The sequence below is a fragment of the Hetaerina americana genome, unplaced genomic scaffold, assembly GCF_022747635.1.
Source record: "Hetaerina americana unplaced genomic scaffold, ioHetAmer1.1.p SCAF_3, whole genome shotgun sequence".
NCBI lineage: Eukaryota > Metazoa > Arthropoda > Insecta > Odonata > Calopterygidae > Hetaerina > Hetaerina americana.
The window spans coordinates 21,627,488-21,654,966 of NW_027286874.1; the positions used below are offsets into that span (position 1 = coordinate 21,627,488).

General features: G+C 39.1%; 1 protein-coding gene across 1 annotated transcript in view; it reads left to right on the forward strand.

The window, feature by feature from the left end:
- The first annotated feature begins 11,590 nt into the window (after positions 1–11,590).
- Positions 11,591–27,479, forward strand: part of LOC139691099 (discoidin domain-containing receptor 2-like) — a 438,203-nt gene continuing 422,314 nt past the window's right edge. The window contains exon 1 of the mRNA XM_071588858.1: positions 11,591–11,693. Coding sequence (XP_071444959.1) covers positions 11,591–11,693 — 103 coding nt within the window. The remainder of the gene's footprint in view (positions 11,694–27,479) is intronic.

A 27,479-nucleotide genomic window follows, 5' to 3' on the forward strand; every position in this document is an offset into this window, starting at 1 on the left:
ATGACCAAGACTATACTCATATGTAAGGCATCTCCGGTGTAATATTGTCATCTCCGAGGACTGTTCGAAAAATATAAAAGTAAATGGTTCAAGAATAAAAAAGATGAGTGAAAGGTATTCATTTGATGACTCCCCAAAATACGGAGAGTAATCCGAAAATAATGCAATTAAATTTCTCACGCCGCTCCTATTGATTGAAGTGGAAATAAATTACCTGAAGTAGGTGGAAGAGATGCTAAACTTTGCCGCGAAACTGGTCTCCGTCCGTGGAAGTTACAGTACATTAGTTATTGTAAACCCCTGTGCGCCGACCGTGTCACGAAAAAACGAAATCGGTGACCGAGCAACGTTACGCAATTGAGTTTTGAGCTAAACTGAAAAAATCTCTTGAGGAGACTAACAAAATGATTCGTGAGGCTTACTCTGTCCTACTCACAAGTTTCGAAGTGGTTAAAGGCCTTAAACGAGGGCCGGGAAAAGGTTTACGACGAACAACGCTCTGGGCGGCCGTCAACCAGCAAAACTGACAGCAATGGGGCTCATGTTCCACAGTTGTTGGACTCTGACCGTCAATTGAGTATCAAGGTGGTTTACCAATGAACTGAAATTGTCGTCTACTGTAGTGTTTCGCATTGTTACTGAATATTTAGTAACGAGGAAAGGGTACGCCAAGCTCGTGCGTAAGGTTTTGTCAGATGAACAAAAGACCAACCGAGCGGAAATTTCAAGTGAACTTTTGCAGCGTATTGAAAATGAACCTGATTATTTGGACAATATCATCAGTGGTGACGAAACCTCGGTTTTTAATACGGCCATGTAACAAAACGCCAAAACTCTGAGTGGCACACAGACCAGTCCACCAAGCCCATAAAGGCAAGAATGAGCAAATCAAAAGTGAAAACAATACTCATTGTCTTTTTCGACAGAAAAGGAGTGGTTCATATGGAGTTCATCAAGGACTGACAGTTAACGCTGCCTACTATGTGTGTGTCCTGGAAAGACTCCAAAAAGGGTATCAGGACGAGAAAAGACATCCGCTACCTGGTAACTCCATCACGACAACGCGCCGTACCACAAATCGCTACGAGTCCGCGAGCTCCTGGCCACATACCAGGTGCCAACGCTGCCCCACTTCCCCCCTACAATCCTCGCGTTGCCCCAGCAGACTTATTTCTGTTCCTTGAGATTAAGGCAATTCTGAAAAGAAACCGTTTTTCGTTCATAGAAGAGTTAAAATCAGCCGTGACGGAGACCTTGCCAGAGGTCCCCAAAGACGCCTTCCAGGGCACGCACCAGCCATGGCAGAGTCGCTGGAAAAAATGTGTAGAGGCCCAAGGACAGCGCCTCAAGAATTTAAGTGTTTTTGCAAATCTGTTCAATAAATGACTCTAAAAAAATGTTTGCATTACTTTCAGAACGCATCCTGTATGCCGTTCTGTTACTATTAGACTATTAGACTATTTGACTAACCGGCCCCTCATTTGATTTAGAGCCATCATCAGACATTTTGTAGTGAATTGAGGCAGAGATATGCCTTAGACAAGCGATATTTTATTTGCGGAACTCATAATAGTCAATCGTTTAGACACAAGAACATGAAGTTCAGACACACCCTGTCTCAATGAAATATTACTTCTCGGAGGGAAAACTAAAATATAGCTAGTGTTATTACGTATCTGGGGTTACTCGGGTGCTTGTTGAAATGGACTCCTTGTATTTAAATTATTTTCGCGGAAAGGTTACGAAAATATCTGGTGCTGTAGAGGGAAAAGGATTTCTGGACTCGTCGTTCACGTATTACATAGTGAAAGGAGGAATGAATAAAATGCACGACAGGATTAAAATTATGCAAGTGAAAGGAGTTGAAAAGGTGTTCGCGAGGAAGGAGGGGAAGGAATGAAGGGGAGAGGGAATCTTGTGAATGAGGTTTCTGCGGAGCCTTCCAACTTTGGCTCTCGAATACAAACCCCGTGCCTCCCCTTCACATCACCTGTCCCCCACCCATCACTTTTCAGCGTCCGCCATCGCTTTTACCCGGGCGGCGGGAAGAGGCTGCGTGGAAGTGGATGGAGCATCATGGGTAGGTGAGATTGAGTATTGGTGAGAGAAACAGAGAGATAAATAGACACTCACGATAGAGTAGAGGCGCTGCGGTTTTATCCTAATTGGCAGCATAGATTTTCAATTGTGCCATGAATGGAATTTATGGTGGAATAGGTGTTATACCTTGAATGCATATCCTAAATACTGGCATCCAAATCGAGATTTTTGCAATTTCATAGCAAACGCGGCAGTCTACAGTCAAAATAGATCTCAACTAGATGTGTCAGTTCGCTGTTGAACTACCACCGTCTATTGTAACTACGTACAACACCACTCAATAAAAGCGTTCATTTAATATTCAGGGTAACAGAAGGTTCATGATTCATATTTGGCAGAATCACCATTCCACGTTGAGTATTTCCAACACTTAAACGATCGCCGTCTGGTCGGACTGTTTTTCATATCGTCATCGTGAATGTTACAAAGATGGTGAAATGAGAATCGGGTATGGGGCACCCGATGTATTGCACAATTTTTACACTCGTAGCTTTTCGAAATTCCGATCCCAAAAGAGTCCCAAACTAATCGGGCATAGCCTAAGTGCAGTGAATGAAAATGGGGGCCGGCCTCATGTCGAGGAGAGGACGGGGGAGGGGGTGAGGCAGTTCGGCGGTGGGGCTTAGGGTTGAGGTAGAGGAAGGGGGCGGAATGGGAGGAACTCGAATGGTTTTGAGTTTGATGGGAGGCGAAGGTGAGAGGGAAGCGCGAGGGGTAGAGACGTGATATCGCTGCCTCCCATTGTTTGTTTTGAAGTGTCCTCCCTAGCGTGACGGATTAGCCCTATCCCCTCTCACCAAACTCCTTCCCCTATCTCTTTTCTCTCTCTCTCTTTGGAAGAGGTGGCTAGCGGGATAATGATTGATGAGTCCTCGTTTAGAGAGGGAAAAATGTGGGATTGATTACTTTTGCCTCGGGAACGTTGTACTTTGGCCGGGGGGGGGGGGTGGACGGCGACGGGTTTGCCAACTCCCGTCAATGCTAATTGGAAGAAAAATGAAACACTTCGATTGAACGTTGACTCAATTAATATTTGATCGCTCCATATCGATCGATTACTCCCGCATGAATTTGCGTATTGAAAAAAGAAAATCACTTCAAGCTTTGCGATGGTTTCGAATGCCATTTGGATTCAGTCACTTTACACGCATAGAATAGTTTCCGCTGGATACTATATAATTATTTATTTAATATTCTGTCACGTTTAATGCTAACATTGATGGTGAATACTTTTGTGGTTGGTCAAATGCAACGGTCTCCTATCTTTTGCCATTTTAATCTTCATATCTATTCAGTTCAAAGAAATGTATCCGTGGTTTAATCTCCAGTCAACCCCGTCTACTTGGCCTTAAAAACTTTCTTTGACTAAATAGATATTTTTGTGTGGGGTAAAATACCTATAAAACCCTACTGGTCATATAATTTACGAGCCATTATTCTTCATACTAGGAGTTATTATCCTTTATCACATTTATTTTATGGCTGATAACAGAACTAATGTATTTTTGGGGTTTTCTTCACTTGACAAAGACTCATATCGCTGATTTAGAGCGATTATCATTTATATCATAATTCATAAACTAGGTGAAATGAGCATTCATTGAAATTTTGTAGCTATGGCTAATAATTGCATATTTAAACTACTCGGTAAGTCTCTTTTAGAACATGTGAATATGGAGTAACTCTCGTATTAAGTACCTAAAACTCACATATGGGATAATATTTGACTATGTAAACTTTGCCGTCCACTTAGCTCTTATTGTGATAAGTGAATCTATGCACCTTCATAGCAAGCATAGCATTTGAATAACTTTTCAAGAACTTTGGAGGAGCGCCTGACGACAAATATGCTGTTTGAGAAATTCGGGGAATATCGTTCATCGAATACCACGGAAATAGAATTGGGCAAGTTATGATATATTCAAATCAATCTTTGAGACATATCGTTTGTGCTTGCTTAAAAGTTTGTCAAAAATGAATTTTCCTGGTGTTTTTAATTTATATAAATTTATTTTGCTTAAAATATCCTACAAACTTATTTTTCATGTGGACGATGCTTACCTTCGCACTATTCTCCTTGTCTTTATTTGGGAGAAAATAGAGGAGCAAAACTGCGGACTACACAAAACTTTCGACTCTGAGTATGAAAGCCCGTTTGTCCACTGCAGTCACCTAAAATAGGTGTGAGGAGTCAAGGGGTAGGCAAAGGACAGGGAGACAAAGAAAGAAAAAAGCAAGAAGGAGAAGGTGAAGTTTGTTTCTGCGGACACTTGTAGTGAAGTTCAGCGGCAGATTCGAGGCGGAGGTTAGCCGAAAGCTTAAGACTAGAAGTAGGGGAGGGTTGATGTGAGAGAAAAGGAGGTAAGGGGTAGAGTTGGGTAAGAGAGATGGAAAGGGCCGAATGGCCCCGTGGACAGTGGCTGCAGAGATAATGGAAGCGGGGATATTTGCTCTGTCTCGATGGAGGGGAATGAATTACCGCGTGGGGACACCGCCGGAGCGGCGCGGAAGCGGTGGCGGGGAGAAGACGTGCCTAAGTATCGGGCGAGATAACTCTCCTCCTGCCTTTCTGCTCCCGAGGGTGGAGGGAGAGAAAGGCAAACATGACCGGAGATCTCTTCACGGGGCAACGGAGAGAGTCACACGGGGATTTGAAAAGTGGAGAAATGAGACTACCCTGTCCTGCGTGAGGTGTGTAAATGATTTATTAATGCTAAAACGATGTCCCCTATGAAATTTTTATGCAGTTGTTGAATTTAATTTTGTACGGAATGTTTTTGTATTTCTATGGATGTGCATTGTTCGTAACAGCCTTGAGCGAAAGAAAAAAAATTGGAAGGAATGACTCAATCATAACATTAATCAAACCTTTAAAGTAAAAAACCGTAGGAAAAATATTGAGACTACTTGTTTCACAAATTTTCTCTCTTAATCTTCGAAGTATATTTTTTATTTCATGTTGATCCAGATGCTAATCCAGATGCAGCATACCATTTTATTAGCCTAGTGAGGACTATGACTGTTGTATTTTATAAATTACATTTTTAGCTCCGTTTCCTCTTTTCGTATAACCGTATGTAACTGGTAATTACCATGCTAAGTTTTGTTCATTGATTCATTAAAATATTTTTCTTTTAGCGAGTCATTTCCTCATAGAAGTTGCTTTTTTTGACAAACCGCATCCATGGCAACCTTGCTTTGCCAATGGTCTGTTTCGTTTGAACGTTGGTGAAATTAGGGTGGCCATTACCTCCCAAAAGTAGGCCATTAAGGCTTTACACACCGGTAGAAAGAGGAGGGTGCGCAGGGACGAATAATTTCGAAATAAACGATGTTTGCCTTTTGTGGGTGTTTGTAACGGCCAAGACATAGAAAAAGAAGGTGGAAAAACTTAAACGATGGGCTACGTCTGCAGTTAAGGGATAACGGACGGATCACATGCGGACTATCGGAACGGCGAAAAGGGAGATAGGAAAGAGTGGATCGCTACGCGCGGAATCGCGATGGAGCCTAATTGCATTAGTTATAACGAGGATTTAGGGCCCATTCTTTAGAATTTCGGCGGATATTATCTTGCTATCAGAACTGCATATTTTAGTTGAACAGTGGTAGTCTATAATGATTACTATTCTGAAGTTATTTGATCTCCATACTTAGGATCATAGAAATTTGTATTTAACATCAAGGTTGAACACTTTGGTATTATACTGCTGCTACACTGATAAAGTATACATTTTTACATTTTTTGTAACTGAAGTATGTTATGATAGAAACTAAATTGTTATTAATTTTAAAAATATTGTTTACACAATTAGGTTTGCTCTATATAACTTAACCTTCATTTTCGTCCTATTTCATTATTTCATGGTTATAATATTAGGTTTTTATGTAATAGGCGCTACATCTTTAAACAATCTAGTATACTATATTTAATTTTATTTCGGTGAGGCAGGGTCATTCTTTCAGATAGGATTATTATTTGCTTGCCCATACAATTAATTAGTAACTGGATATATTACGTGCAGGAAAATGTGAATCTTGTAGCAATTGAATGGGGAAAAATTATGGAGGGTTGATTGATGGAACCGAACTTTGGGTACGACCAAAGGGAACATTAGGCGAGCTCCTATGTTAAATTGTTCAATCATCAAAACCTTAAGGCATTATATTTGGAAAGGATTGCCTTCGGTAACGAGATGGGCACACATTTACCTGACTGATTACCTTAGCTTCTAAATATCCGTTTTCCAAAATTTCGTTACTTATATGACAACCCTAATATCAAGAAAGTGAAGGAAGTTCGTACTCGCAATGTTTTCGTGAAAATGTACTAATTAAAAAGTGGTCTCAATTTCGCCCAAATAAAGACCGCTATCTATCTATCTATCTATCTATCTACTAATTATGGGGTCAGGGAAAGTAATGAGAAGGCGGGTGAAGACTATGGAATGCATGGTATGAGAGAGGAGATAACGTTGCTGTAGGGACCTCTAAGGGAAGGGGGACGAATGAAGAGAGAGGGGAGCTGGGGCGTCTGGGCGTGGGGAAGGGAGTGAGAGCGGGAGGGGTGAGAGGAGTGGCTGGGGAAAAGATAGTGGATGAAGATCATTCTGGAGTGATACTGACCGTTTATGTTTCGTGGACCCACCGTTTTCCCCTTTATGAGAGCCCACGAATGCAGACCTCGTCCGACTCTTGTTTGCGGATGCTGCGCGACTCGCCCATTTTTACCCCAAGCGTTCATTCCTTCTTTCCCTTTGTTTTTCCTCGTGGTCGACCTCCGGCTAAACCTAACCAAGGAGACACACGTTCCCTGCTGCCTTTATCCCTTCGGCTCAGCGTGGCTCACCATTCCTCCATTTTCTCTCGGCCGCCTTCAAATGGTTTTTAACTGCAAGGGGAGGTAATACATATATTTGTATGCGATGAGCGCACCCTAAAGGTTAGGCCACAGTGTCATTGCACGTTAGTTATTAGTCCTGCTGGTTCAGTTTTAAAGGGTCATTATTTTTTACCCAATAAGGCATGGAATTAAGCTCACTAAAATGATAAAGAAATTTTTATCTCGTGGAAGAATATCGTTTTTAGGCATATGTCAAGATTCGTCAAGATGTTGAGAATTTTTTATTTCAACCGTTTAAGCCTTGTTCATTTTTCTAAGTGAATTATTGTATTAGTAAATTAAGATTAATTGCACTTAATGCCCAGTTAAGCACGTTAACACGGGATCTGGAGAGGCTGTTTAGTAGCATTATGGGCTCCATTTCATTTGTAGTACATGTTGTCAATATCATTGAACTAACGCAGCAGAAAACGTAAATTGCTTTACAGGAATGAGAATTAAATTGTAGATTGTGATTAATTGTGACTCGGTGTCTCATGGAATCCTAATATTTATTTACTGAATAGGTTTATCCTTCTTTATTTCTAAAAATATTGTGAAGGTTTCCTATGTTATTAAATTCCATGCTGTTCATAGCTAGAGTTAAACATAATTTGCGCGGTATAGAGAATTTTATGTTCTAATTTACCTTTGCTCAGTGTGTTTGTTCAATGTTGTTTCGCAGCCAAATTTCAATGCAAAAAGTGCTCTTATATGGGTTTAATCAAACCGTCATTAGGCTTTACTAAAACTTTGTCATTTAATTAAACGCGTGATATGTTAAGCAGCAGCCGTCTTTGCATTAAATCAACGGAGCTTTGAACAACGAGACTGCATTTTCCCCCTATTTCCGAAAGAAACAAGTTGGGCGAAGCCTTATTATGCCGCGTAGACGAAAATTCCTGGCATTTCTCCTTGGTCTCATTCTATTTTCCGATGTCTCTGCTCCCAATCCTCTCTTTTTTATGCCATCTCCCCGCCCGGTCATATCATTGCCCCCTCGTCCGCTAATACTAGCGCTTTGAGCTCCTCCTCCCTCCATTCGTCATTACCAGTATTCTACTCGTTCCCCTGGCTCCCACACATCTAACAACCACCCTCATCCTACTCCTATTACCCCCGGATCCCTCAAAGGTTTCCTCCATTCCTCCCCGAAGGCCGCACTCCCTTCCTGTCGTCACCCTCTCCCCTACGCCGGCGTCTCACTTCCTTCGCCTGCGTAGCCGCTGCCACCGGTAAACTTCCCCCTTCTCGTCACCCCCCGGCGGCCCCTCTACCTTCAGCACTAGACTCACTGAAAGCCCCTTACTACCTCCCCCACTGCCCTTTTGCTCTGGGCATGTTGGTGGGGAGTAAGAGAGACCGAGAACTATGCTCACTCTTCGAACACATTTTCCATCCTATTTACCGCATCATATAGAGCAGAGATAAATATAACTCGGTTTCAAATGAGATTTTCCCAACATTTATCTCACATATAGTAGAACGGTAAAATCATATCCTCTTTGGAATCTCTTCAGCCTTTCCGTGATTTCTTTTTGTATTGCGGTGGATTTAGGTTGCTCAAATGTTTCTCCACTTTACTTTTTTTTCCACCATTTCACTCAGAAACTATTATCAATGTCCCGCCGTTTTCGTTCACTCCTTCCCGACTTTTTTGGGTGTCCCATGGAGGTATTTTGATGACTGAGGGATGAGATGGGATTGAAAAGTTAATTTTTATAAACAGTGGACTTATTTGAAGGCGTTTGTTGCTGTTTGAATTGCAAAATAAATGGAAAAATTATTTATTGCCTAGCAAATTTTCGACAATTTCGGGCTTCCACATCCTATTTTTTTGTTATTCCACCGTTTTTATTCAGAGGCTTAATGGCAGTTTTACAGCCGCTTATAATCGTTTCCAAAACTATTTTGCTACGGAGAGCGCTAGTGAGTCTATGACCTTCCTTTGTGAGGTCCTACTCACTTGCAATTAATTTTTTTCACGATAAGTGTATGCTATGAAAGAAAAAAAGTAAGTTTGTGTCCGAACAACTGGAAGACCGTGCCAATGCGTTTGTTGTGAATAAATTAAATGTTACGCCATTCTAGAAGTTTTGTGCAGTTTTACAATATTTTCAGAACAAACACCTAATCTGTGATATAAATACGGACTATTTTACAAATGTCCTTAAATTTTATACTTAAATTTGCCCCTGACCATTACGACGCATTTTTTTGAACCCTGATGACTTCCCGAATTAATCTCTCTTTACTTTTATCTGGAGTGGGTTTTGGATAAAATCAGTAAATGATTAAATATATACAAAATTTCTTCCTATGAAAAGACTTTTGAAAGATAAATAGCTCACCTTTATTTTCTACAAGAGCACGTTACTTAATGAATTTGAAATAATTAGAAATGGTTTTAATTTTTAAGTACCTGGATGGTTTTTGCGACTCTAGCATAGTTAAGTACAGCACTTGAGGCAACCCTTAGTTTGATTAGAATCTGCAATATATAGTTTGATCTGTCACATGAGCATCTCACCTTCAAGACTAGTTGGACCTAAATTATAGCTAATGATAAGGAGTAAGTAATAATAATAAGTAATAATATTAAGTAATAATAAGCAGTAATTTTATATCTTTAAAAATAAGTAAAAGTTAAACATCCAGGCATCTGTCAGTTTCTCTTGATTCTTGCTTCCTCTTTCTCCTTATGAAGACTATAGAAATTCCAAAGGGTTAAAGTATTTTGCTTGAATGCACACAAATCATTCACCAATATGTAACATTAGGTTTAGATAACTTAATTTATGTTACTTATACGTAAATAGAGGTTACTATAAAATGGATTTTATATTTTCTCTTTTGGACTTCTAAATAATTTAAGTGAAGCATTCTTGGTCTGAATAATTTTATTCCAGTTAATACTTTGAGAATTGACCATTCATTCTGAGATATTTCAATAGTTTGCGTCTGTTAATCGAGAATTATGGTTTCATCCATTCCGCACCTTTCAAAAAGTTGTTTTAGTTTTTAGGTAAATGGGAGAAAAAATCTTTACATCAGATCACACTCCTTCCTCATTAGACTCATTCTTGTACCTTAAACTCTAACCTCCCAAAACTCCCCAGCTCTTTCCTCCACGCCCCTGCAGCAGAGGTGCAGACATGTACTGTTGAGGTTGTAGGTGCACGCCCCAGTGACTTGCAAGGAAGTTTTGCTGAAGCGTTTATCTCGCTCCCATAGTCGCACTAATTCTCTTCCCCGCTCCTTTGCGCTCGCTTGCATCTTCCTTATTGCTCAGCATGTCTTGTACTAACTCGTAGATGTGGAAAAAGGTTTCACTTTGTCCTTTGCCCCTAGAGTGACGACAGCTCATATGTCTTGATCTCTTTTTTGCTGTACCGTATTTTTTCTAGTGTCGCTCGAAAATTTTATTTTGACATCGATTTAGGATTTCATTCATCTGAGCTGGATGCTCTGAAAATATATATAAACAATAGTGAAACATACATCATAAAACGGCAGAGGTGGATTAGTAATGATCATTTGCAACTCTAAGCAATGGAAACACTTTGTTCGTAATGAATTATTTCAAACCAATGTTAGTTTCTGTACCAAAATTAGTAGGCTTGTTTGATATTAGTCTTTCTCCTTCGCCTGGACGTTAATTCCGGTAGCGCCACAATAGCCCCTAGCAACTTAATGACATTTCCTCTTCTTTAATTAGGGTTGAAACTCAAAAATGGTGGAGATTTTAAATGAGAAGTTGTGAAAAACAAATGAAATGTGTGTGTGTGTGTGTGTGTGTGTACACACACACACATACAGTTACAGTACTTACATGCACATACATGTTTCAGTACTTGTTGTAAAATATATTGTAATTAACAAAAATGTGATGCAATTACTTGAAAGGTCCTATTCAGTCTTAACTGAATTAATTGTGAACCCAGATTTGACCTACATCATAGTCGCCAAATTTCCATATTGTGATATTGTGTTGGTGCATGTTAAATGTTGAATTATTCATTAAATATAGAGTTTATTTCATCTTCATCGAGTGAAAATTATAGAAAATATTTATTTTTTGTCTTTTTAGGTCCATCTGCATGATTTCGCAAATCCCGGAGAAACAACCAGTCAGTAAGCGGTCCTGAATCAGTCCAGAAAAAATTCGAGAAATGAACTCGGGTGATGGGACGTTTTGCTACAAAATTTGGCAGCGTAATTCAATACAAGAACTTTTTATCGCAAAGCAATGCGATTTCGAATAGGAATGCACACAAGACTTGAAAGACAGCAGCTGACCAATTATTTACGCTGAGTGCACCGTTTCATGAAACACGGGAACAAACGCCTTGCATATTTTCGACGGACGTGAAAAACACACATAATACCCCCAAAGTTGGATTATAGTGATGAGTTATTCTAACTTGAAATCGCGTCTCTCGATTAAATCTCTTTATTTTAAAATTTTCGTCACAAGTGGTCACTTTGCCTAGAGCGTGTTCTATCTACTGTCGTCTCTTCCCTCAATACTCTCATCTTCAAGCCGTGGCTTTGCGTTTTCTTTCGTGTGTTGTGTCTGTGATGGGAGTGCCAGTGATTCATCGGATTATGGCTTCTCCAAAACAAGACCTCGGCTTCAAGGCGCCTGCCATCCTTGTGCTTGCTTCCCTAATAGCAGCCATCATCCCCTTAGCAGACTCAGCGAATGCTGGTGAGTAATGAGGTTCTTGTTTTCCTACCACGTATAATATTTTGAGTTCCATCAATATTCCTGCTAAGTTGACACATTCATATCGATTTACAGCATAATAGTGGCATTAAAGGGACTAAGTAAGGCTATCTAATAATTAAAAATTGTCAAAAACTGTTTTTTCGATTTGTGTTAACTTTTAATTACTCTTTTGAGTAGATTTAGTTTGAGTTTTATTATTTTAGCATTTTTTTCTAATTATCTATATATTATTTCATCACTTAAATAACTGACTAACTTTTGCTCCATGGCCACTAAAAATTTACTTCGGTATGATGAATTTCTCTAAATTACCTGTTCGGATGTTTCGGGTAGGACATCATCAAATATCTCATTAATTATTTTTCATTATTAATGACATTAATTAATAATTAAGCGTTTTACAAACCTCTGTTTTATGCCCGATAAATTTAATTTCGTTTTTCCTACCCTTGGTCATTTATATTAATCACAGCATACCCGTACCATAACCATCTCATTTCGTTGGAAATGGAAAAACATAAGTTGATACTGCTCTAAAATTTACTTCTCATACGATATTTACTACAGAAATGTTGAAAAGCGAACTGAAAGGATACGGCTTGCCTTTAGTGGTTTGAAATTTTGCTGGCAGTGAAAGAAGCGACGGTACATCTGAGCGAGCGATATAATGGCTTCGTGTTTATAATGCCGTCGCAAAAAAAAATCACATAAGTTCACGTAATGTACACGCGGCGGGAGGAAAGAGAGAAAAAAAACGCGCGTATGAGCGATATTCGCCATTTTATGTGACCCAGGGTGGAGGCTCTTAGCGCCCTGCGCGAGAAAGATAAGTTTGGTCGAGCGCTAGCTCGCAATTACGCCCTGATTTATTCCCACCCATTTCCGCACGGCGTTGATTCGGCTTGTACACTGTAGCCACACCGACAAGGATATTATTTAGGCAGAATTTGGCGTTAAAATTGCCACCCGGGAGCACCAAAGCTCAGACTTTTGGAATTCTTGCGACAAAATTAACTAACAATGACATAGAAGTGTGTTATTTTGCAGAAATAAGGTACCTTGCGGCCCTTTTAGCTAAACTTCCATTTTTGTAGTTGCTCATAGTTTTTATTCTATGTTGAAATCCTTTTCATGTAAGCTACCTCGTATAACTGCTAACTTAAAAATGGCTGAGTATTCATCTTTTGTGAATGAAAATGACTAAAGACAGCGTCGTTCGGTCAGCTGAGTTCGTCGTGGGAACGCGGCTGAGCTCTGATTCGTCTGATTGCAGGTAAGGGCTGGGACGGCAGCGTCACAAATAAGGAAGGGGGCGTTGGATAAAGCGTTTGGTGGGGAAGCGGCGTGGTAAGGCAGCCCTCCCCTGGCATCTCCCATGCGAGACCGAGCAGTGGATTTTGTTGCAGCGAGCAACGTGGTGCAAACGGGAACAGCATCCTGTTAAGTAGGCAAATGGTTTGTACCGAACAGTGCAACAGGTTGCGTTGTGTTCAGAGCAGCTGCCCCAAACGCTTTTGAGAATGCTCCAAATCGCTGCTGTTTAAGTGATATTGCGAATGTGGCATTTCAGAAATAAATTGTTAAGAAAGGATTGGGATCGTTTGCCGTAGAAATAGCCTCGTTCAATCCTGCCCATAACTTACTAGCCCTTAGCTCCCTTTCAGCCAAAACTTTATCACTTCGGATTTTGTTGTTCCTCGTCATATTCTCAAGGGCAGTGATTAAAGGGTGGTAGTAATTTATTCCTTCAATGATCCATTATGATCCGCTTGAGAGTCTGGCATGATCTTGCTACCGCAGCTCGAGATACCATGTGGAGATATCATGGAAAGTAAGGAATATTTGTCATGCGTGTTACTCATGTTACTATAAATAATCTTCATTTTATGAATAAAATTATCTCTAGGTAGTAGATTCATTTAAAAACCGATATTTGTTTTTAATTGAATTTCCTTAACTCGACTTAATTATAAAATAATGTTATTATTATAGAATTACAACTTGTTTTATGACTCATAATTCTCTTGCACTTCCCTTTACATTGAATGAATACTGTTGTTTGATCTCGTGTATACATTAACTGTATGAACCAATCACGAATCTTGCTATTTTTACCATTTAATTTATATCATTTCAGGCCTTATTTATCCATTGACATTTATTCTGGGAAGGTTTCCCGGCACAAAATGCAATGAAGATCTTATAAGAGTTTATCTTATGCACATAAATGTATGCACTTAAGTTGCTCGAGAACCCAATTTAGCTATTTCTCATATGACGTACATGTATGATGCTAAGTTAATGTGGTGATTTTGAAATTACAGGAAGATAGTATTTAAACAAGATATTAGATATATGTGTCACACATTTCCAAAATAGCAGTGACTTTGTGTTTTGCACTCGTACAAAATAAAAACGAAAGCAACATTTGCTGTGATAACATTTTTCTTAGTAGTAATAAAGCAGTTTATTCTCTATCCTTCGTAGATATAATAATTGAATTATTTTTCAATAATCAGTGTATTAAAATATTTTTGCTGCAATTGTAAGATTTCGTTAGATTTGTGCAGTGAACTAAAATAATCCATAGTAAAAAAAATATTTTTACACTTAAACTCCTGGGCAATAAAGCAACATGTTTAGGTACTTCTTCCATCCACAGTTTTGTCTAGTCTTTTAAGTTTTGTTCGTTAATCATAGGTTTTCTGTAAAATGTCTGCACTGTGAGGTTGCAGGCGTTTGCATATCATATTTTTTTAAAATTATTTCGTTCCAATCGTTATGTTATAGGCTCATATTAGTACTACGGTGACTCTAGCGCATTATGCTCAATTGAAACGGGCTTATGCAACATTGATAATCAGTATTCATTCGGAATTCTCTCTGTTTAGTAAAGCATATATTAGATTGTAACCCTGAGTATAACGTATAATGCTAAATAGATGATTGAAATATAATGAAGAAAATTTTCGGGATCGGTCTATTTTGTATCCATTTAAAATTTGATTTGAGATTACCTGTAAAAATGGTAAATATAACGAGGGAAGACAAGACCTTGCTCAAATGATATTGCTTTCCAAGGTTTCAGTGAAATCTCATTATAATATGTTTTTCATTTTGTTCATTAAGTTACAAACTGCTTCGGAATCTCATTAATTTTCCGTGGATTTTTTCATATAATTCCTCATTAAGTTCGCCTTTGTGGGAATGGAGGCAGATACGAATGACGGAAAATTGTGCACCAGTCGACGAAGGAATTAAGAAACGAATGGAATTTAATTTCTCCGAATCACATAAGTAGAACGGCGGACAAAGAGAGGAGTTGCCAAAATTTGTTTGGTACGCAAATGTAATTAGTTCCCAATGTAATATATCAACCAATCGGGGAAATTAAGCCAATCTGGACCCTTTTACGAATTTCTATATTTTTCCACTCGAAGAACGCAAAAAAATTGGGGCTGAAGGATGATATAATACACCTGAAAAAAAGAGCAGAGATGTTAAATTAGGATAACATGTTGGAGCGGGTTACATCGAGTGGATAATGGAAATAATATGAGCTTTTAGTCGACTCTTTTGGGTGCACGGGGGGTTTAATGGAGGTGGAGGGGGTCATGAGGCAGAAAGTAGAGAAGAATCCGTTAAGGGATATGTGAGAGAATGAGAACTGGAAATTTTAAGGTTGGAGAGGGAGGAAAATGGAAGTGGCTGGGGTGTATGGGTTAGAGTGGGTGGGGGAAGTACTTTGTGGGGGGTGTGTGACTCTGGGAGTGTGGGAAGAAGGGTGGACTTGCCAGCCAAGAAGTAGTCAGACGCCACCTGGCTTGCTTCCAAACTGTTTCGATATGCCAGCGAGGGCTCAGGGGTCGAGTTCGAGGATAAGGGAGGCGGGAAAGATAGAAGTGAGAGAGAAGTAGAATCGGTGGGATGTCAGCAAAAGAGAGGGGGAGACGACTGCCTTCGCATCCAAAAAAGGAAGGACAGAGAGCGTGCGTGGGTGGGGAGAGGGGCTTGGCGAGACGTGAAAAGGAGGGTGGTCTAGGTGGAAAGAAAAATGCGAACAAGAAAAGCTGAGAAATTATCGACGGAGGGTAGATGGGGAAGAGCTGGGTGGGCGGAGGTGACAATGAGAGCCCGAGAGGGAGAGAGAGCATGGAGGGAGTAAGTGTAGGACAAAGTTTAAAGGCGAGTAAAGCCGACTGAGTGCGACAGGACGGCGAAAATATTTCCGTAACGGAGTAGGAGTTGAGGCGAGAACTTGTCATTCCCAAAACTTCGAAATGCGAACGACTTTCTTTTCCGTCTTTTTGCTTCTCAAGAGAAGGGAAAGGATTTGAGAATGTTTGAATGCGTGTGAGTTATGCAGAAGAAGTTGAAGAGTGAGAGAGGGGATAAGAGAATTTTGGGTGGGAAGAGAATAGACACCTGGATGGGAGTTTAAGTGAGCATTGTAGGTACGCAATCATCGATAAATAAGGTATTGTTACTTTCACGTAGGATCCTTGGAGTACAAGAAGACACGAGTTCTCTCGAGCTGAAAAGAAAATTAATGTGGCACTAATAATGATCTATATGGTATTCTTTCACCTGATATATAATCCATGGATATTTTAATTGCTTACATCATTGATCAAAAAGCAATGAGGGGTTAATTTCAGTTAATATCAATGGGTTTAAACTATAATTCCGGTTTTTTTCAGTTTTGATCAAAGTATTATAATGATGAATTGATTTGAAATTCTAATTAAAAGTGGTGTCTCATAAACTAAGATAAGAGTTTTCAATCTCGCAAATACTTTTAAATAGGAACCTGCGGAGGACAAAATTGGGATTATTAAACTTAACGAACATTACTTGGGAACGTTACTGGTGGGTCAAAAGGAAAACACTGGAAAATTAGTTTTACGGTCTTCAAAGTTTTGCTCTTCAATGTGCGGAGTTTCCATTAGATACACCTGATAAAAAATATGTGAAGGGATGAAAAGCGTATAGTATTAAATTAAATTTTGATTGAGTTCAAAGATAATCAAACAAGGAATAAGATAGAGTTTATTGCTAGAGAAGTATGATTAATAATTAACAAACATTTTATCAAATTCAAACATTAGGTTGACCATTGATTGCTGACATTTCTTATCATAAGTCACTAGTGATTTTAGTTAACTTTGCGGCACAATAGGTATACTATCCGTGGCTATATCACGAACTCGGAAAATTTGACTTCCACTGAGAATAAAAGGTCTGTCCAAAGATAGTATGTCTTATTATTTCCCGGATTAACAACAGAGTGGTGGCGGTTTCTCTGGCTGGGGAGTCTCAGGAGCCTGGAGGCCCGTGACAGTTGGCTCCCAGCCTTTGCGGATCGCGGATTTCGGATCGTTTGCTTGCGAAACCTTCATAACTTGAACTCGTTACTCTCCGTCATGAATCGTTATTTGAAAAATGATACGCCCACAAATATTACGTGAAACTGGACAAAACCGGGAAAGAGACTCATGGGATGCTCAAGATACCGCTTATTGTGATTACGCCATGGGTAGATAGGGTGTTTTTGAGTGGCACAATTTGTTTCGAAAGGGGAGAGAAGGTGTTCAAGACGCCGAACGTTCAGGATGTCCTTTGATCTCAAAAAGTGAGGAAAATCTTGGAAGTGTGCTGAACTTGTTGAATAGGGATCGCAATTTAAGTGTCCTCGTGGTTTCTGATTAACTTGTCATCCCTGAAAGTGATGCGCATCGACTTTAGACCGAAAACATGGGCATGAGAAAGGTATGTGCGAGTTTGTGCCTCGAGTGCTCTCGGATGAACAAAAGGAAACTCACAGGCGGATCTGCTAAGAGCTTCTCGGCAACGTGGCAGCCCTACCTCAGCCACTCTACAGCACTGACGTTGCCCCACTAGACTTCTTCCTATTCCCCACCTCAAATCCGTGCTGAAAGAACGTAATCACGGCTCGGTGGAAGCGTTAAAAACAGGCCGTGACGAGGGAGCTTAGTAGCATTCCAGACGCCGCCTTCCAGGTGTAGGAGGCGTGGAAAACCCACTGGCAGCAGTGTGTGGACACACAAGGGTGCTACCTCGAAGACTTGTGAGTAATGTATAAATTCTAACAATACATTTTTTTAAGTCGATTCAGTCCGGCTACTTTTGGGGCAGACCTTGTACACTTGAAAACTTTCTTCATGAATTGCTGACAGAAGAAAGAGCATGATGGAGAAACAGGCAGGAGTAATTGGCGTAGTTGTGGATAATATAAGGGTAATAAGGAAGAGGAGAAAAGTTGGAAGAAATTTCAAGCCAAGCCATGCTGGGGATCGTGGTGTGGGACGGAACAGAAGAAAGGGAGGTAACGGAATGGGTATAAAGAATACTTGGTCCTTAGGGAAGAGTGTACCCATGAATATTCACGAGCTGCTAATTCGAATGACTAAACGATTTCTTTGGAGAATATTCGCGCCAGAGGGCGGAAGAGACTGGAGCAGGCGGGGGGAGAGAGAGGGAAGAGATTAGGGGACTGGGGCTTAAGGGAGAGAGGATGGGTGGGAGAAGTATTAGGACGTAGAGTTTCTGGGATGGTGGACAGGACACGGGAAAGGTGGAGGATGGGGAGGATTTTCTTATCGGTCACGGTGAGGAAAGAGGGAAGTGGGCGGAACACTGGTTTTAAAGGGGATGAAGCGGGGTGAAGATTCTGTGCCTTTAAATGATGCGGAGGTTAAGGTCTTACGATGTCATTAGAGAAGCTATCGGAATAGCAGTTCTTAGAAGATGGTGGGGGATAAAGTAATTTCGAATAAAATCACTGAGACTCCACTGAAATTTCGAGTATGAGCAACTTCACTCCACACTGTTTATTCATAGGACCGTTTTTCCTCCGATAATTGTCACGTCATTTAGAAGGACGGCGAATAATCCTCCAACTTGTGGAGAGGTTGGTGTAGCTATGGATAATTTAAAAATACAAGGAAACATTGTTTTACGGAAGAGAATCAAAGTAAGCATTAATAAAGAATATTTGGAGTATTTTTGGTGAGAATGTACCCTTATAAGAGTGAATTGATGTTCCTCTATTTCAAATAAAGATTTTTGATATTTTTAGCTTCATCAAGAATATAACCTTGGGTTTCGGGAAGAATAAATTTATTGAGCCGAACAGCTCACTTTATAGTTTATCATGACATTAACATATGGCATTGTTTTAGCCAAAGAATTTTCTCGTTGGCAAAATAAAAATAGGTTTCATTCACGAGTTGATTTTAGAAATCAAAAAAGAAATTGGAGAGATAAAGTTTGGGAAAAAGACTGAGAATAGTTTGAAAGAAAAAGTATTTTTACGGGTTGGTATTCAAGACCTATTGGTGAATGGAATTAAAAACTTAAATAATAGACGACGAGAGAGAGAATGAGCTACAAAAATGGAAGATAGCTCTCGCTTGTATCGATTTACATAACGTGGAAGCATTTTCCTAATGTGTAAGGATAAATTCAAAGGGATAGTGGCTGGAGATACTCAAGCTTAGGACTGCCGGAAGTGTAAGATTTTATAAAGAGAATAAGGAAGTGAGTATGCCTGGAAGATGACCAGCAATTGTCAACCGTTTTATTAGTAAGAGGTATAAAATTATATTTCGAATGAATTTTAATAATTGTGAGCATCTAATTACGAATAAAATTCAATTCATAACGATAAATTGGTCAATTGTTTAGGACATTTCTATTTTTTAATGTGACTTTAGACTTCATTTTTATATACGCATAAGTACACTTCATAAAGTATTTTATACTGAAAATTTGAATTCATGGCTTGTGCACAGCCTTTCAATATTTGTGTGTTTCATTACAAACTTTCAACAAATTCAAGGTGCCCACAAGTCTGAGACCATCAAATATCTAAAACTTTGAACATGATCGGTACCAAATTATTTGAGTGATTCAACCCTCTGTTATACGAGTAGAATCGTAGTTCTGAATTGAGGAAATAAGGTTCTACCATATCCATCAGTATATCATCAATATATAGTCGTTACAAAGTGCAATAGTAATTTTTACGGACCTAAAATTCCAATTTTCCAAATATAATTTATAAAAGCGGTCGACCCTTGTATTTCAGGCTTTCAAAGTTCAGGTTAATAGATAGTAACTAGGCATTCCAGCGGGATAGCAATTAAAATTGTACATAAACCTTGGCTTGTAGGAAAACATTTTATAATGTTTTTACGGCTGTATTCAGTGTAAATATAAGTCACGCACCTAGTTGTGATAGGTTTAGTTGTATTTTTGAACTAATAGTTTAATCGAGTTGTATCTTTCTTGTACATCAAGGTCATTATAATTTCGTTATTTGTTGTTTAGTTAGTTAAAATGTATTAATTTCAAATGCAATTTATTTGCGTTACATAAAATACAATAAAATAAATTAATTTTATGTTTTCTTGCGTTGCTTATATTTTAGTCACCTAAATCAACACCTAAATTACCTAAATTATCATTTCATTCAATTTCAATCATTGCCTTAATTATTATGATCTGCCAAAAAGAATATGCATGCATATTTTTTAAAACCAATGTATAAATTTTAACACATTTATTGCATTGGAGAAAATGTAATTTTGAAGATGAATAACATAATGGTTCGTTTTGTTAACACTGTGGTCTCAATATCACTATGAATGATTAGCAACTAGTATAAAAAATTTGATATAAATCAGTTGTTGTCGAGTATATTCTTTATTGACTCAAGTGATGCAATAAAGTATGACCTCATGTTAATGGCAATGTACTTGTTGGAGTCTTCACTGGAACCAGGTATTTTCTTGGAAGACATTCTCGAACTTATATCAAATTTACACTTCCTCTTGAAGTCAAAAATCTTTATTCATCCGTAATCCTTCCGCATTTTACTAGCTCGACGTTTATTTAAGACAATAAGGGAACGTCAAACCGAATATCATGTATCTCCTTGAGAATGTGAGCCGGAAAGAGAGAGAGAGTGCAGAGAAACTTGAAAAAAGTTAGGACAACATGGTGAAGGAGGGACTCCTTTAAGTGACGATTCCAAACTTCTTATTCCATTCCCATCTCCGAAAACCGTGCAAACATATAGCTACACCCTCCCCGGTCTCCACGTCCCAACACTTTCCACCATTCCCTCGCTCACGCCTTCTCTCAACTCTTCCCCTCCCGCCCCGACCTTCAGGCGATCGTAAATGCGTGGGTTTTTGAGACAAGGAATCCCCTGAGGGATCGCCCATCTTGAACTCTTATGCGCCTATTTTCGCTTTCGAGTCATCGACATCTTATCCTTTTTTTTCCTACTCTTCCTCGTCCTCTTAGAGATATTTTCTCCGTCGTAGATCCATCTGTCTTCCCCTTGGAACGCCGTCTTTTGCTCCGCTGCATTACATTTGACAGGGCTTTCAATTCATCAAAAGTTGCTCCCCGTTGGCTCTTTCCGACCCTTCATTCCCTTCGCTGCCTTCAACGTGAGCGAGCGCCCTCGGATCGGTCACTGCGCCTCCGCATGGCCACCTTTTGCGTGCCTTTCCATGGCACGGCCCTACCCCCAACCCTGGACCTTCATTCTTCTCACCCTCTCTCAACTTTTTGGGCCTGCAAGTTTTTTGTCGGTATCTCCTGTTATTTTGAATCCTTTCCGTTTCCTCTCTTTCTACTTCGCTTCAGCAATCTTTATATCCTCCTTGCCCCTGACTATGACTACCTATTCTACCTGCTCAGGCCCTTGATATGACCTCGTTGATGTTTTGATATAATCATTGAATTATTAATCACTACTAATGGATTTTATTTTTTAGCATCAACCTGGTAAATTTTTATTTATTAAAAAGGATATTTTGTTTGTTTAATCAAATTGTTAGTATACATACATTTCTGAAAATGGTATATTTTTGGTGAAGTATTTTTTTCATCGGTATGGTTTTCCAAGAACCATTGTTGCATATCCCTGGATTCTTTCACAATTCAGATAATTCAAATTTTATTTGCGCATGACTCATATAAATTCTAGTCGTCTTAATTAATTCTTTATCTGATGATGAAAATATCGTTGGTATGAAGAAAATTGTCATTTTAATTGGTAGTTTGAAGAACCTTTATATCTTTAATTTGCATTTAAAACAAGATATTTTAGTTGAAGAATATTTTTGTCGAAACAAAGATTAACTTTGATATTTATCATCTTCATGTTTGAGTAAATATTTTAAGTCGTGGGGGCAAATAGGTTATCTGAAAATTATCACAGAAAATAATTTGCAAGTGAGGAGCCGTACTATTAGGGATAGAAAAATTAGTATGTCGTAGCAAGAGTTCATTTTAAATGTAACATGGTTAATTTTTTTATAGGAGATTTGTAACTTTCCGGTAATTTTATATTTACAAGAGTATTTTCGACTTGTTGTTTTTTAAGGTGTTTTTTCCCACTACTTCTCTTGCTGCCCCCCTGAACTTGGTAATCTATTGCTTTCTATCTCTCCCGCGTTTTTGTTCCATGTGAGTTGATTTCTCACACCATTGACTTGTCACGTCTCCTGGGCACAAGCCTCCCTGCCCTCCAAGTCCGTTCTTCCTCTGATCCCGACACTGCATTCTCGTTACTATGGTTTGAATTTTTCATCACCCGCCCACGTCCCTTATCTCCTTTCAGCAACCATTTGATTTCCCCGCCACGTCCTTATTATTTCCGGTCCACACTCCCCTTTTCCCCCGCTCCCATCCCCTGTCACACCTCTCGCATCGTGGTTTAACTTTTCCTTTCTTATTTCTACTCTTCGATGAGATCGACAAGAAAGTCCTCCTGAATTTCCATCCCCGAGACTTCCTCCGTGGAATTCCCTCCAACATACCACCCGCACTCTTTCTTTAGATCGGCAGGTGAGGGCGAGGGTAGGAGTCGCATCGTCGACCGACCCCACTCCCAGCCCTGACTTATATTCCCCAGTTTCATGCCTTCCAAAGGGGAAACGTCGAAAACTCATAAATGCATTTGACACCCGCCACTCGTCGGGCCATGTTTGCGAAGGGAGTGGGAGAAGTGATGATGAAAGAGAAGCTTATTTCCTTCCAATGAGCTTAGGGGATATGGGGGAAACAGGGAGGTCTCCTCGGAGGAAAATGATACTATACAAAACAAAAGAGGGGTCTGACTCTCATGGCTGAGGGTGTGAAAGAGTGAAGGTACAAACTGATGGTAGAAGTGCAATTGATTCTAGATAGAGGATGCCCCAAAACTGAAATAGTAAAAATCTATAGCCTGCCAGAAGGGTCTGTATCCTGAAATCTAAGAATTTATATTTAGTCTACACTGTCCAAATAATTTTGAAAACAAACTGCCTGTTAAATGACAAAAATCACCTTTCACTTTTTCATCAAAATTCCTCCTGATGTCTTTTCTTTATGTATGGTGTGTATCAAAAGCAGCACTGATGATGAGAGCATAAACGCATGCATGAAGTGTTTATTAAAATGTCTACATTATATGTCAATATTTACATAGAATAAACCATTTATATATTCTATTAAGCTGGAAAATATATTCCTCTCAATTGAAAGCTGGAAATTAGTGAGTGTTACCATTAAGGAGAGCTGTTATTTCAATTTGGTTAGACCTCATCTTGAATGCAACTAGTGTATTTGGTCTTCAAGGCCGGTTGACCGAATTTTGAAAGTAAACAGTAAACAGATATGTACCTGTTTCGTGTAAAAACTCTTTGACCGAACAGACAATGGCACGTTATTGTAGAATAGCCTGGGTTGGGAGACACTGGAGGGACGAATATTGCATTGTACTGAGCGGATCAATATAGTTTCAAATTACTTTGGAAGGCAAGAGTACAACAGAAAGTGAAATGACGGCAGAACTGACCGAAATAAAGGATTATGCTTTACTCTTAAAATTGGTCTCCAGATCTATAATAAACATTATTTGTGTCGATTCGAACTTCGAATGTTACTCGATTGTAATGGTGTCCTATCATTCTTATGCCTTGTAACCTAGACTCCACTGTCACTCCTCTTGACGATGGCTTGCAGGGTAGGATAAAAATAATAAACCGTGTTAGCTATAGCTCATTTCCAGCGAGGCTACTGTCTGACCTGATGCTCACCAAAATTATCGCAGTGAAAAAAGTCCTTCATATTAATGCCCTTAGCTTGTATAATTGAATTGATTTTAATGATAAACCATTTAGTAGTGTTTTGGTAAAGTCTAAGCAATGAAATTCACCGGAGATATCAATTAAAATTACGTTCACTGGAATTTACAAGCAAGGGTTTAGATTACCGGGTAAAATACCTAGATTCCTTATTTCACCACGATAAGAAGTCGTGTCAATAATAGCAGAAAGGCACGAAAATTATTGTTTGACCATGCGCACTTTTGGGATAACTTTTAAAGGCTATCATTAATTTGCTGGTTTGCAGCTAACAGATTAAATTCATTAAGAAATTCTGGTGAAAGATTGGCTCTATCTGTATTAAAAATGTTTGTTAACGTAAAGTGTGCGCATAACACTTTTGTGCCTGGTTGCCTAGAATTATACTGCTTCAACATGCGAGGTCGGTCTGGAAAGTAGAAGGACTGACTTGATTAAAAAATGTATTGCCTAAACGGATAAATTCACTCAAAATTCTTCGAAGTAGCACCCTTATGCGTCCTCACACCTCTGCCAGCGGATTTTCCACGCCTCTTACGCCTTCTGAAAGGCTGCGCGCGGAATACTGCCACGCTCCCTCGTCACGGCCTGTCGCAACGCTTCCACCAAGCCGTGGTGGCGTCGTTTCAGCATGGATTTCCGCAAGTTGTAGAGGTTTTGCTTCGCAAAGGTTGGAAGCTAAAGTCGTACTAGTTTTGGGAAAGACCTTGAAAGGATTATATAAAATAATTTCATATGTATGTCTTCCTTTGGCGTAATGAATTACAGGATAATAAATAATAATTATCTATTCTTTGATCACTTCGAATTTGAATTCGTGTAATTGTGTATAATTAATTTTTATTATTATGGCTCAGTAGCCCTGCGCTGATATTTACATAATATTAGACTGTTTAACATTTTTTTTGGTTCAGAAGGGTTGTTGTTGTAGATTTTAGAAGCATATATGATTAGTTATTTCAAAATAAATACAAGCGATTTGGTTCTATAAAAAATAACATTTCAGCAAGTGTGTATATTCCTTGAAGTTGAAAGCCGTGTTCTCAAACCTCGTGCGTATATCTGCCTCCGGCCTCCTATCTCGGCCGACACTCTCCTCCGCCTTTCATATGCAAATCTAACAAATAGAATCCAGAACTCTCACCTCCTCGATTTATCTCTCTCCTCCCCTCCCCCATTCTCTTTCCACCCTCTCAATCTCGTTTCAATACATACCATTCGCTCTGGGAAATGCTTTCACATTTTCTTTCTGCCTGTCACTCCCCCTTGTTTTGTGTTCACTTTCCGTTGCCCTCATTTTCCACGCTGGTCGAATTCATCCAGTGGCGCGGAAAGGCAAGGACATTCCATTACCTATTGAGGAGATTTTTATTCAAATCAGAGCCATCTCTATTGCCATCAGATTGAAAATCGAAATTACTGTATTTCATGGATCCGAAATTTATCTTGAGAATAAGGCACTGCCGTATGCCATATGTTCATATGTATTTTATATTACCTTGGCGGTTCCGAGGGTGGCTATTATCGGATAGCTACGTTTTGAGTCCCGCAAATACGGTGATTGAATCGATGCTCGTAGCAAAAAAAATAGTCGAGCGTAGCTTATTCTGCTATACTTGAATGCCATTTTCATTTCTGGTGTTTTAAAATCAATGAATGAAAATATTTAAACGAAAATATTCAGTCCTTGTTAAAATTTTCCCCATTAAATGAATGAATAATCATTCATATTCCCCCCTTTGAAATATGCTTGATGGATTTTTTATTTTACTCTATCACAGGGATATTAAAATTAGAAATCTATTTGATTATCCTGAACATAATTGATTCTCATATTACCTTTTTTATTGTTTTCGCGTTGAGTAACAAATTTGCCTAAAATAATTTTACCGAAAAACCCATAGTTTTAGACCAACTTTTGCCTCTCTTAAATGGCAGTTTGTTTATTTCCTCAGCTTGTCTCTGTATTTTCCGCATATCATCCCTCTCCAACAAGCCGCGGAGACCCATGTTTTCCGCGCTATCCCTCTATTTCATCTTCGAAACTCTGTCTTAATTCTCCTGTCCTAATTTCCCCGCACGCCACATTTGCCAGCAGATATTGCTGCCTTAGACGTCTATTTAATTCTCCTCCGCCCGCTATTCCTTCTTAATCCCCTGATAAGTCGTTCTTTTGCCGGCCTCTTGCTTTCGTCTTATCTTTATTTGCTCCCACTCGTCGCAGAGTACGCGGAAGAGGGCAAGGCTGAATGTCATCTCCGTGAGACCGAATCTCTCTCACAATGGCAAAGTAACGCTCAGGCAACGTCGAAACACCCTGCATTTTTCTCGCTCTTTCTTTGATTACACCGTTTGGAATAGTTACTTTTTGTTGCATATTAACGCTTTCATTCACATTTTATCTTTTACTTTTTCTTCCTTTTCATCTTTTTCTGAATGGTTCCGGTTTTCTAAGTACCTAGTTTAATTCCTTACTTGGGAGTATTTATTCACAATGGAGCCAAATCCCAAATCTACTTTTTTCGGTAGAGTCCTTTTAAAAAATCACTGTAACATAGACTCTAAAATAGGTTTTTGGCTCAAATCTCTCAGGAGGGCAGCTCTTTACCTTGCGGAATCGGTTAAAATTTATATGAGACTGCATACATTAAGGCATGTTTCGTAAAATATTCTTGAAATCGACAAACTGGTAGTTGATTACACGTTGTATAATTGATTCTAATTTTAGGTAATCGTTAGATTTTAGGGTCATGGCAATATGATACAAACCACACCTGACACTCCTATACCAAAGAGCTTCGCAAAAACCATCCATGTTTGGATCGGAATGCATTGGGTAATTTTGTGATTACCGAAAAGGGGCATTGTTATTTTAACGTCAGCTGGATAGAGTGATTCATGGAATAAATTTAAATGCTCACATTTAGTTATAGGGTATGTAATAAAAGTTAGAGCATTGAAGCATGTCAATGTTACTGCAAGAGGTCAAGCAATGAATTAGACTTATGGCAATAAAAATGAAAGAATTAATAGCAGAACGATCGGGCATACTAAATTATCGGGCATACTGTTAAAATTGAAGCAGTTTATTTGTTAATCAGATGGCACTTCAAGGAAAACAACAAAAAATGCAGTGGGGTGGAATTGCAAAATATAATGAATATTAATGGATGAATTCAACGCGAAACAACCTACTACTTAATGCTGTTGATAAATAAGTAAAAAATCGATAATTCGACAAAGATGTGAATAAAACACAATCTACGTGGCAGCGTACTTATTATGGACATTATTAAACGTCACACTAAGACATGATTAAGTCCCGCGTTATCTCTTGTATTTGCAGTCATCAAGATCTATCGTCATTCGTACAATTAGTTTCCATTGGCACCTCGTATATCGAGCGAGATTCCTCCCCTTGCTCTCCTCGAGGAATTAATAGTTTCATTTCCGGACCGTGTTTTCCACAGTTGAACCGTTTTAGGAGCAGCTATTGAAAATTCAGCAGAAAACTTCCATGAAATATTAATAAAAAGAGTTAGAATGAATTCAATTATTTTCTAAAACTACTTCCACCTCCAAAATTAATCCGTTCTTA